Here is a 12,505-nt window from a genome sequence, read left to right as displayed (position 1 = left end):
GTAATAGTGATAAGTAATTAATTATATACCTAAACTTAAAACTAAAGCTACGATACTATCTTAGCTTCCGATTTAGCGCAATAAACATCCATATTAGAGGTACTTTGGGAATGTGCGCTTTCACCATATTAGATAATAGATTACAGCGCCACATATTATCACCATGTTAGATCAGTCAAGCGCTTATCTATTTGTCTTGAAAACCTGGGAGCTTGATAATCAGCATCATCATCATTATCATCATTATCATCATCAACCGATAGACGTCCACTGCTGGACATAGGTCTCTTGTAGGGACTGCCACACGCCACGGTCTTGCGCCGACTGAATCCAGCGGCTCCCTGCGACTCGTCTCATGTCATCCGTCCACTTAGTGAGGGGTCTTCCAACGCTGCGTCTTCCAGTGCAAGGTCACCATTCCAGCACCTTGAAACCCCAACGTCTATCGGTTTTACGAACAATATGCCCTGCCCATTGCCACTTCAGCTTCGCAACCCGTTGAGCTATGTCGGTTACTCCAGTTCTCCTACGGATCTCCTCATTTCTGATTTGATCACGTAGCACTCCAAGCATAGCTCTCTCCATCGCCCGCTGAGTGACTCTAAGCCTTTTTTATGAGGCCCATAGTTAGCGACCATAACTTGATAATAACTTCGCATAATTATTTATGACTGTCGTCTGGTGACACAGACAGCAGATCAGAATACAGTTGTCACTAGTTCACCACCCCTCTTCTTCCCGCGGCTGTCATACGAGGCGACTAAGGGAATATAACGGAAAACGGGCAGCAGCGTCCTCTGTGCTACTACTACCATCTACTGCGATCACCAACCCGTCTGCCCAGCGTGATGATTATGAGCAAACCCTCCCTTTCCGCGTCGGGAGAGGCCTTTAGTCCAGCCGTGGACTGTTATAGGCTATTGATGATGATGATGATGATCATTTATGACGAGTAAATAGAAACTGTAGCATTACGATATCCGAAGAGTGATGTTGCGTTTTTCATGTTGACACTGCCGCGTGCCAGCACCTGCTCAAACATTTGTTTTTGCATAATGACAATTGGCAATGAAACAAAGCTGTAAGTACCAAACTTTCCATACGGAGGGGTGGTGATATATAAGAGTACCCGTCACCCGACCATTGCTAGCCTTTCACGGCCCAACAATTTAACCGATTTTGATGAAATTTGGTTTAGAGTTAGATTACATCCCGGGGACGCACGTAGGCTACTTTTTATCGAGGAAAATTACAGAGTTTCCACGGGATACTTAAAGATCCACCCTTAAATGCGACCATTGCCGCCTCCGTCTCGTTTTGTTGCGCGTTAGTTTTATTTTACGATATTTCATATTATTTTAATTTTGTGATATCTCCTATGACATTATTCTAAATAAAATGATATAAAGGGCAATTTTTTGTCGAAATTGAATACCTACTTCAGATGATCAAGTATTTTATTTTGATATAAATTAATAGTTGGTATGTCAGTAAAAATACCTTCGAAAGTAAGGCACAGATCACATTTGAAAATCCTAAAATCGATTAAGTAGGTCCTGTATTGTGAGCCAACCTTAAAAGATACATGTACCTATACTATCGCGGACTTCTTTGTAGAACTTTTTAGAGAAACAGTTTCACTTTGACCATTTAGGCAGCGCATGCCTCGGAAACTCTCAAATGAGAGGATTTTTTCCGACCTCATTCACATTATTTTTATTTTCCGAGGGATCTCTAATTTTTTGAAAGTAATATGTACTTAGTTTAATATTGGTTTGTGTTAGTTTGTTGAAATATGACGATATTTGAAAAAAATGTCGGAAGAAATCAAGCTTCCATCGAAAATTAACAAAAATTATAACAAAAAACCGGCCAAGTGCGAGTCAGGCTCGCGCAATGAGGGTTCCGTACTACCCCACTTGATATAGTTCTCTTACTTCGAAATAGAAAATACTAATTTTTAGTTCATGACCACAATTTAATTTTTTTGTGTGATGTAACCACGAATTCACGGTTTTCAGATTTTTCCCCAAATGTCAGCTATAAGATCTACCTACCTGCCAAATTTCATAATTCTAGGTCAACGGGAAGTACCCTGTAGGTTTCTTGACAGACAGACGGACAGACAGACAGACAACAAAGTGATCCTATAAGGGTTCCGTTTTTCCCTAAAAAGTATGATAAACTCAAAAACTACTCAACTGATTTTAAAATATTTACACCTATAGAAAGAGTTTGCGAAAATCCATTCCTAAGGGGGTGAAATGGGGGTTGAAAGGTTATATAAAGTCCTATGTTTTTGAAGTTAGAGATATGAGAATCGGCATTTACCTAAATGCCGAACCAGCATTACCAGAATACCTATTCGAGACTGAGGAGTAGGTGAGTGAGGCTTTTTGCAGCGGGAAAATTTCTAATCTGATGAGAAACCAGAAATTTTCGCGGACGAAGTCGCAGGCAACTGCTAGTTAATTATACTATTGTAAAAGGATTTAGTGAAGTAGATATTTAAAGGTTTAAGAGCCGGTTCCTTATTATCGAAGCAAATTCAAAAGTACAACAAACCTCACTAACAAACTAACATATATTATTATTATAACCTACCATGCATCCATACACCTACATTGCATCAAAAAAGCCGGCCAAGTGCGAGTCAGACTCGTGCACCAGGGTTCCGTACCTACTATAGTCGTATTTTTTCGACATTTTGCACGATAATTCAAAAACTATGATGCATAAAAATAAATAAAAATCAGTTTTGAATGCACAGGAGCCCTTTCATATGATACCCCACTTGATATAGTTTTCTTACTTCGAAAATTTAAAATACTAATTATTATTTCATGACCACAATTTAATTTTTTTCGTGTGATGTAACCACAAATTCACGGTTTTCAGATTTTTACCCTTATGTCTGCTGTAAGACCTACCTGCCTGCCAAATTTCATGATTGTAGGTCAACCCTGTAGGTTTCTTGACAGACAGACTGACAGACAACAAAGTGATCCCATAAGGGTTCCGTTTTTCCTTTTGAAGTACGGAACCCTAAAAACATAACTTACTAAATAAAAGAACTGTTTCATCTAAGGACTTTCATCAGCGTTAAAAACTTCTGAATTTATCAGCCTTGGCAGCGTTGCATGTTAACGTTACTTTAAGAGGTGTGCGGTGCGGGGCGTGAGACGATGTAAGTGCATTGCTGAAGTGGTCGTGTAGAAGGTATAAATATTACTTTGGAAGGTGAAGGAAAACATATAGAGGAAACCCGCATGCCTGAGAGTTCTCCAGAATGTTCTCAAAGGTGTGTGAAGTCTATTGACTTCACACACACTGGGCCAGCGTTTGTGACTACGAGCTAATTCCTTCTCATTCTGAACTACTACAATTCACCAGCCGCGCAACACTAGCTTCGAAAAGCTCTGCCGCCGCTGTCGGCTGGGTCGTGATTGCCAAGATCCGAATGCTCCGCGTTACGATACCTATGATGCTGATGATGTTACCTAAATAAGGTAAGATTCGGGTTTAGGCGAGTCACCGAGGCGGGCAGCGCGGCTTTGAATTATACCTTGGTAGCGTTCAAATTCTGTGTTTCAAACTTTAAATTTGAATTTAATAAATTATAGAAGTCCTGTTGAAAACCAAAATTTAGCAGGTTCTCTGTAGTACTTAAAGACAAATATTTCTATATAAAAATTATTTGCCAAGTCAGAAGTTTTAGTATTAAATAATTCGTTTTAGACTTTTATTTCGGCTTATTTCAAGATTTTATTTGATCGAGCGAAGTACTTCCTATTGTGTATCAAAGTAGCACATTCTTTAGACAATGTCTTTAGGTACATTGTATATTTTTAGCAAGGCCATTATTTAATAGTAAATACCTAAAACATTTGATCTAGTAAACCAGTTTTTTCCGCTTAGCCTCGGTGACTCGCCTTAAGTTTAAACTGCCATACCCCTTCCAAGTAAAGTAAGCCCGCTTCCATTTTGACTGCATCGTCACTGAAATCGTAGGCTTATACTTATACAAAATTGTGTCAGCATCTACGCCGAACATACGTTTGCGGACACAACTTTGATGGTCCTATATACAGAGACGAAAGTAGGAAAATCTTCAAAAATAAAACAAGGTGTAAGATTGAAAGTTTAATTTTATTATGATAATGAAATGATTAACAAAATATAATAAACTAAAATTAGAAAACAATTAAAACTTACTTACCTATTATAACATTTTTAATTTAGGTAAGTATTTAACATTTACGGAAATCGGTTCTATGCGTGCCGTGTGATTTAGTTTGACCATTTATAAACAATACATATCATAGTATTTTAAAGGGTTTCTTACCCGAAAAGAGGGACTGCATCTCATGAACCGTAATAGGTGGACCGCTATTGCAACAAACAATACAAAAAAAATGAAATTTGCCGCCATTTAAATTTAAAAAAATAAAAGTAAACTGTACTTAGGTACGCGTACGGATAACTTCGTAGTTCGTATACATGACTATGTTCGTGTGCGAGTCCGAGTCTCACTTTTTAATTTTTTTTTTAATTTATGAAACAGCCTTGATGGTCTAGGCCAGGGATCTCCAACTTATTAGCCGCTCAGAGATAATAATTCATTTATTACACGTATAAATTATCTCTGCCTGGTCATGACTTCTCCACCAGTCCAAAGGGCCCAAGATCTATCTAGAAACATTTGATAGCTTATTGTTTTGTATGACTTCCTCACATTATAAATACAATGTACAATGTATAATACACTTTGGCGGGTGGGATTTATTAGTTCAGGAATTTTCAGCTCGCAGTTACGGGTAGATCTTCGTCCGGGAGCCGTAGTTTGGAGACTGCTGCTGGTCTAGGCGGTAGGTAAATATTAATAGTTTGATAGTAGGTACTTATGGGCCATAAGTAGGAGCTTACTAGTTAGGTAGAGGTAAATTATTAACTGCTTTGTAACATAAATTATGGCAATATTACAGTCCAGGGTTTTTCCGTGAAATAGATGTGAAGCGTTCTCACGCCAGGTGTTTCAGCTATATCGTATAGGCATTCCGGTCCACTGTTAACTATGGCCTGAAAGTAAGCAAATGGGCTTAGTGAACTAATTATCATTAAAATAATTGTGAAAATAATATGTTGACCATCGGTCAAATAATAATATTTTGGTCCAACTGTAGTCACTCTACAAAAACTTGCAGAAGTAGGTACTCTCGCAACAGTGCAAATGTCTTGCCAGAGCTGCCTTCTGAGGGTTTTATTGCTAGTGGCCACTTTACATAATTACATGTGGTAAAATTTTATTCATACTGAATACTAAGGTCAATGATCTCTAATTTCCGTACTTATCTACAATTTTCAAGTTTCTAATTTAACTCATTAAAAAGTTAGAGTTTTTCAAAGCGTACATTATCAAATACTAAATGTCGCATGACCATGACCTATTGGGTACCTCCCCTTGAACAACAATCTTTAAATTCGGCACGAAGGGAGGTCTTGTTATATAAAATATAAAGCGGAAAATCCAAAAATTATTGATACTTAGTTAGGACTTAAAATGTATAATAAGGATATCAGGAATCCTTAAAATTTCACTGTTGATTGCTTTAGATTATAAGTTAGGTACTATGCCCATGCCTTGTGGATGGATAAAGGTTTTTGAAAATCCGGTGGCAATACTTATTAATTTTTCGTGATAAAAGTACCTATCCTATATCTGTATGTGGGATGCAAAGTTATCAGCTCTATTCCAAACGTCAAGATCGGTTCAGTAGTTGAGTCGTGAAACTTTACCAGACGGACAAACACACTATCGACTTCGTCCACATGGATTTAAGTTTTTTAAATTCACCTGGGAACTCTTTGATTTTCTGGGCTAAAAAGTATGTAGCTCATAGTACGTCTCCAGGATGCAGCGGGTCGTGAAAAGGCAACAGACAGGCAGACACACTTTCGCATTTATGTTAGCATATGGACATCTGTGGTATAATGCGTAAAAAATTACTCCTCACGCGCCATTCCAACTCTATGTGTCAAATTTCATGTAAAAAGTACGATTTTAGTCCTTATTTTAAAGGAACACTTTTGACATGTCATTAGTACTATTATATATTCTGTGCTATGAGTTAAAATGGCGCGTGGAAGTCATTTTGTACGGACTAAATAAAATGGATATAAATGAATTAGTACCTTGACAGCAGTTTTATCAGGTTTTTCAAACAGCTCACGTCCGTTCTTAACATCGTCTACCTTTGCGAATATCATCAACCCGATTCCTATTACTTTACCTCCATGACATAATGTGAACCACGGATATAGGGTATTATCTCTGCATTGGGTTGCGGGGGTCATTCTGTAGTAGTAGTGATTACCTGCACAAGAGTAAAGTTGTAGCTGTTGCGAAGATGATGTACGTATCGTAGGTATCTACATAACAATAGGTAGGTCATAAAAACCGATAAAAACAAACAAGGGATAATTAAAAAGTAAATAAAAAGCACGACTGCCCTACCACATTTAATTTTTTCAAAAAATTGAATCCTACTACCACCGCATAGATACATCCAAATCTATTTAGGCATTTTGAATTTGGTGGAATAAAGGAACTCACATACATATCTACTACTGCATGAACCGTGAAAACATAACACTCCTTTTTTGGGCAATTGTGTAAAAAATGTAAATTGAGTAAACAATCTTGGTACATTCTAAAAGCGAAAACAAATTATAGGACGCGGCACAGTCGCGACTTATAGGTATCTGGATAGGTATACATAATTTTATATACCTACTCATATCAAAAATTGCGGACATGCAGGATTCGAACCCGCGTCTCCTGGGACCGCGCCCGACGCTCTGACCGCTAAGCTACGGTTCGCTTGCTGCCAGTGACAATACATACATATCACAAATTTCGTTTATTTAAATTAACTATAAAAAATTTTTAGAAATTTCCTTGAAGTGTAGGTAAAACACTAAAAAATTTAAAATATAGATTTACATAGTACTACACTGAATTGTGCAAACTGTCGGACGCAAGGCACGGACGTAATCTTGAGCGCTCGGAGATCTCGCAAGCCACGCGACGTTCCAAAACGCAAGTGACTGCCCATCTATCCAGTCGCGGCCGTAGTGATTGTTATTTATCCTCTTTGGTCGCGGCTTACGGACGCGTCTCATAGTAGGTGCGTTCCACGCACGCTTTAAAGGCGGAAACAAATTATAGAACGCGGCTGACAGCCGCAGACGAAGTTTTCGATATGTGCTTAGATAGACGAATTTGTACACCTCAACTATGACACCTACGTTGATATACCTCGGCAAGTATAGTCCGCGATAGGTTGAGATGGCAATCGGGGTATGAGGCGGGGGGACGCACGGCACCATAGTCTTATTAAAACAGATACAAATACTTTATGCCGCGCTCGCCCGCACCGGGTTAGCGCGGGGACTGTGCGGGACCATCTCGACCTGTCGCGTACTATAGGTATTCTACTAGTTTTGAAAAACATACCCATAAAAGGCATAAATCCTTGTTTTGTATAGTCACTATTTAGCATTGTGTCCTCAGCAGTAGAAATACGGTCTAAAACTGAATTGAAGCCTGTTAACCATATAGCATTTTCTGGCAACACATGGTTTTCCTTGCGGGCAGCAATACGCTCTTCGGGAGTCTTCTTTAAAAACTCTGAAAGAAAAGTGTTTTACAGAAAACTATACATTACTAGCGAGTAGCGACCCGCCCCGGCTTCGCACGGGTGCAATGCTAATGTTAATGTATGTGGTGGTGTTTTGTATACTTCAAAAGAATAAGACAGCATTTTCGATCAAACCTCGCAGGTGGCTTGATTTATTATGACATCTTGAACAATTATTATTATATTGGCTATATTTCAACAAAAATATTTAACTAAGTATAGGTACAGTACGTGACAGAAAATATTGTAAATCGACCTTGAGAATGAGATTTCGGCTTTGTAGAGCATTTTCTCTGACACTCATACCTATGTGACGTTTTGTTGGTCTCAACGACAGAGACAACGCGCTAAAAAACCTTTCTTTTTCTTAGGTACTACGTTTCTTTTTCGATCGTCTTTACCCCAAAAACAAAGTATCATCACTTTTGCTAGTAGTTTCGCTAAACTGTTCTTTTATAGCTTTGGTATTTCGAAACTACCCCAGATCTTATTAGGTAATTATTATGAAGATAATGCTGAATTACCACAGAAGGGTACCTATTTATGAATACAGAGCAAAAACAGAGCTATTACGTTGGGACCCTTTACAGAATGCAATAACTATCGTTAAAACAAACATTCGTTCAATTATCTTACCAAGATTCCAAGAAAATGATGTTGGGGTTATCACGAAGCACCAAAAAACGCGCGTAAATAACTTTTTTGAAAAAAATCGACATACCTAATGCACGTGCGTTAGACACTAGTTACTCGCGACGCCTGGAGTGTAAAGGACAATAAAGAAGGCTTCTAGCCTGGTGATCCTATCAGTATACCTAATAACGCTAGTATTGGTAGAAAAATTGAACTTTCGGAATATACCCAAATTCTCCGTTACCCCAATGTACCCATACCTACTTATACATAATATTTTGATTTTACTTACCAGGAGAACAGTAAAACTGCTGTATGCTCACGTATAAGACGGTAGTCCCATCTTCTGAAGGGACCTCCCAATCAGTCCACCCTTGAGCCCCCCAGTCAAATACGGCATCGGACACTGCATCTTTACGTATCTGGAAATAAACGTATACGATCAAAAACCAGTAGTAGGTACATTTGTTTGTACTAGATTCCAGAACTAGGTTTATCATGAATAATCATGAATGATAATAATGTCCCTCCGACCGACTTTCGGCCACGGCGGCCAATCTGCCTAGAGGTCAGCCAACTGCGCGAAGGTACCTCAGGCGCCGTCCTATTGTCATCGCTCGTGCTCTCTCGATGAAATCGCATCGCATATGACATGGATGACAATAGGACGGCGCCTGTGCACAACTGCACATATGCGCAAACACAGCTATGCACTCTCTATTGCCTCCCTCGCATAATCCGATGGAACGGAAATCCAACAGGACCGGAGAGAGATATCGATGCAGGACCGACGGCTTTACGTGCTCTCCGAGGCACAGAGGTGACACACCGCCAAATTCCTAACTCGGGGCTAGTGTAGGTACAGTATGCGGCAGAAATACATCCACCTTTGGGTTGAGATTTCGGCTTTGTAAAGAAAGCATATTGCGGCTGTAACAATATGACTTGAGTAGATAATTGAACCTAACAATATACTTAGCTAGTATTCTTTCTCATGTAGGTCTAGGTACAACATAATAAACAATATTACATTGTTTATTTTTCCATACTTTATTGTACATTTAAAAAAATAGCATGTCTTCGCTTCTACTTTGGTCGCTGTCCCAAATCCCAATCGGAGTTTTATAGCAGTAAATAGGTATTTATAGTTACTTACACCAATATTCAGGCCAGAAATATGACCTGTTTCTTTATCGAAGAACAGGCAGAGGCACTTATCCTCCTTTGGGCAGTAAAGCTCCAGCTCAGGCATTGGACCCTCTGGACGTGGCGTGAGCTCATAGCCTTTCTCTTTAGCTTCAGCTAGGGTCATGTCATAGCAAATGAAGAACTCCTTCCCATCCCAAGGCGTCAAACTAGCCCCAAATTTTACTATAACACAAATTATGACAAATAAGTAAAATATGCGTGTCGGGCCACGCGCAGTGTACCTATAGCTTTTCGTAGTTGCCCGTCACAATATACTAGCTATTTTACACAACTAATAACTTAAGTATTTTTAATGAAATTTATACGACTCCATGTTTAATGACTACATCATCATCATGATCAACATCATCACCGGCTCACTACAGAGCACGGGTCTCCTCTCAGAGTGAGAAAAATATTGGCCATAGTCTACCACGCTGACCATGTGCGGATTGGTAGACAAGTACTTATATTATAATACTTGCCAACTTGCTGGCCAAGTATATTAATATTTATTTTACTTTACTACAGGACCACCCAGAGAATGCAGTTACTTCGACTCCCACTTCCCCGCACCGCACACCCTTAAGTAGCGTTAGCATACAACGCTGTCAGACTTTATAATTATTTATAATTATATTTATCAAAATATATTACGTCAGTACATGACCAGATTTAAATTCATGATCCTGCTAACTACTGGACTAAAAACTGCGAAAACCTTCTAAACTCTTTGAAAAATTCTAAAATTATTGCCATCTCGACCTGTCGCGTACCTATTACCTACAGGTTGACGCAGCGGCACGGCTCAGGCGCCGCACCACCGACGCAACGCATCGTGATTCGTGTCACGTGTGGCGTCACTCCTCAATATCCCAGCCCAATTAAGTAGGTACCTACCTTTTAAAGATGGATGTCATTATTGTTATAATAATATACTTATTACTTAAAAATTAATATTGTTAGATGTTATACTTCTTTAATAACAAGAAGGTACTTACTTCTGTAATCACATTTTTTTTCCTCTGAAACAGTGAATATTGAAATTAAAGTAGGTAGATACATATAAAGTTTAGAAAGTTTCCCTATTTGTTTAAGCTAGCTGATTCCCGCGACTACGTCCGCGTGTATTTAGTTTTAAAAAAACCCGGGAACTCTTTGATTTTCCGAAATAAAAGTAGCCTATTCACTCTCCAGTCTCCAGTTTTACAACTATATCTATGTAAAAAATCAGGCCAATCCGTTGTTCCGTTGCGGCGTGATTGGAAGACAAAAACAAACAGACACACTTTCGCATATTTTATAATCTAGGTAGTGATGTTTATTTACGTAATAATAAAATTTATTGCTATGCTAGGTATGGATTTACAAATTTTTTGAATTCAAATACACGTTAACTAACATTTCCCTTTCAAAATGGCTCTCCTCTTAATAAATAATATTAGGTACTTAAAAGTTAATATTGTTAGACCCTGTCAAATTATCTACACAATCGCAATACATGTAAAAGAAGGTACTTACCTCCGAAACCCCATAATGCCTCTGAAACAATGAACATGAAATTAATGGATATCAAAATTAAGGAAGTTTTGGCAGTTTCCATTTATTTTATTTATTAGGTAGTGTTCTCGGGCGGGCGGCGTAGTATATTGAATTCCTTGCTACGCTCATTACGCTCTGGTTTCAAAATAACGCCCTCGCGGAAAAAACATCACTTTGGCCCCCTTGTAACTCAGGTAAATCTTATAAATATATAAAAGGAAAAGGTGACCGACTGACTGATCTATCAACGCACAGCTCAAACTATTGGACGTGCCGGGCTGAAATTTGGCATGCAGATAGCTATTATGACGTGGGCATCCGCTAAGAAAGGGTTTTTGAAAATTCAACCCCTAAGGGGGTGAAATAGGGCTTTGAAATTTATGTAGTCTATGACTTCGTCCGCATGGAATTAGGTTTTTAAAAATCCCATAGGAATTTTGATTTTTCCGGGATAAAACGAAGTCTATGTCACTCTTCAGGTCTTTATCTATACCTATGCAAAAATCAAGTCAATCCCTTGCACCGTTGCGACGTGATTGAAGGACAAACTAACAAACAAACGCACTTTCGCATTTATAATAAGGGTAGGTAGGTACTGATTCCAAACGTCAACCATGTTGAAAGATAAAAGGTACAGTCAGTTAAAAAAGTTTTGCATGTAATTTTAAGACCTTTAATTGAAAAAAAAGTTAAGTATATCCAAAAAAACCGGTCAAGTGCGAATCAGACTCGCACACCGAGAGTTCCGTACTTCGGTATTTTTTTCGACATTTTGCATGATAAATCAAAAACTATTAGGTATGCATAAAAATAAAAAATAAATCTGTTTAAGAATAAACATGTAAAGCCCTTTCCTATGTTACCTACTTCACTTGGTAGGTATAGTTATCTTTCTTTTTGTTATCGTTGAGAAATGCATTTATGACAATTGAAAATAATAATTATTTGTCTATAAACACTTTTTTTTATTTTATTCAGATACAAGTTAGCCCTTGACTGCAATCTCATCTGGTGGTAAGTGATGTAACCACAAATCCACGGTTTTCAGATTTATTCCTTTAATTGTGCTATAAGCTGACTGCAGAGACGTGCTACTGTACCAAATTCAAGTTGTTGGTATTCGTTTGCACACTAAAAAATATTTAAAGAATGGTATCCGTTCGGAATAAAAAATAAATTTGAGTTCAAAGAAATACTAATGGTATTAGTTGTTGGTATTCGAATGAAATAAATCGTATTGACATTAGATGGAAGGTGCACTTACCACAGCCTACGGCGAGCGCAAGAGCAAAGAATATTACTAAGCCCTTCATTGTAATAAACGGTTCACTCTGGATAACTGACTGAACTAATTTGGGTAAGCGCGTATATATACCTTTTGCTAATCTTATTTGCTACTTACGTCAGACTAATATTATATTTTGCAATTAAATGAGAGAGAG

The 12,505-nt window shown here is 38.3% G+C and overlaps 1 protein-coding gene across 1 annotated transcript; it reads right to left on the bottom strand.

Moving 5' to 3' along the window:
* Positions 1-7,165: 7,165 nt before the first annotated feature.
* LOC117990840 (uncharacterized) lies at positions 7,166-12,372 on the bottom strand. Its single transcript, XM_069504752.1, has 7 exons — positions 12,328-12,372; positions 11,043-11,063; positions 10,523-10,546; positions 9,490-9,704; positions 8,626-8,755; positions 7,517-7,690; positions 7,166-7,203 (listed from the first exon to the last, which is right to left on the bottom strand). The coding sequence occupies exons 4-7, from the start codon at positions 9,643-9,645 to the stop codon at positions 7,166-7,168; spliced, it is 498 nt and encodes a 165-aa protein (XP_069360853.1). The 5' UTR covers positions 9,646-9,704; positions 10,523-10,546; positions 11,043-11,063; positions 12,328-12,372.
* Positions 12,373-12,505: the final 133 nt, after the last annotated feature.

Source organism: Maniola hyperantus, chromosome 18 (assembly GCF_902806685.2).
Source record: "Maniola hyperantus chromosome 18, iAphHyp1.2, whole genome shotgun sequence".
Classification (NCBI taxonomy): Eukaryota; Metazoa; Arthropoda; class Insecta; order Lepidoptera; family Nymphalidae; genus Maniola; species Maniola hyperantus.
The sequence above is the reverse complement of the archived record's forward strand: the minus strand, read 5'-3'. Positions and strand labels throughout refer to the sequence as shown.

Excerpts from the sequence above, each read along its gene's own strand:
- LOC117990840 (XM_069504752.1), bottom strand. The coding sequence starts at position 9,645 with ATGACCCTAGCTGAAGCTAAAGAGAAAGGCTATGAGCTCACGCCACGT. Across the intron at positions 8,756-9,489 it reads TTTCTGGCCTGAATATTGGT|ATACGTAAAGATGCAGTGTC; the intron begins GTAAGTAACTAT and ends GTTTATTTCCAG. Across the intron at positions 7,691-8,625 it reads GCAGTTTTACTGTTCTCCTG|AGTTTTTAAAGAAGACTCCC; the intron begins GTAAGTAAAATC and ends CTTTTCTTTCAG.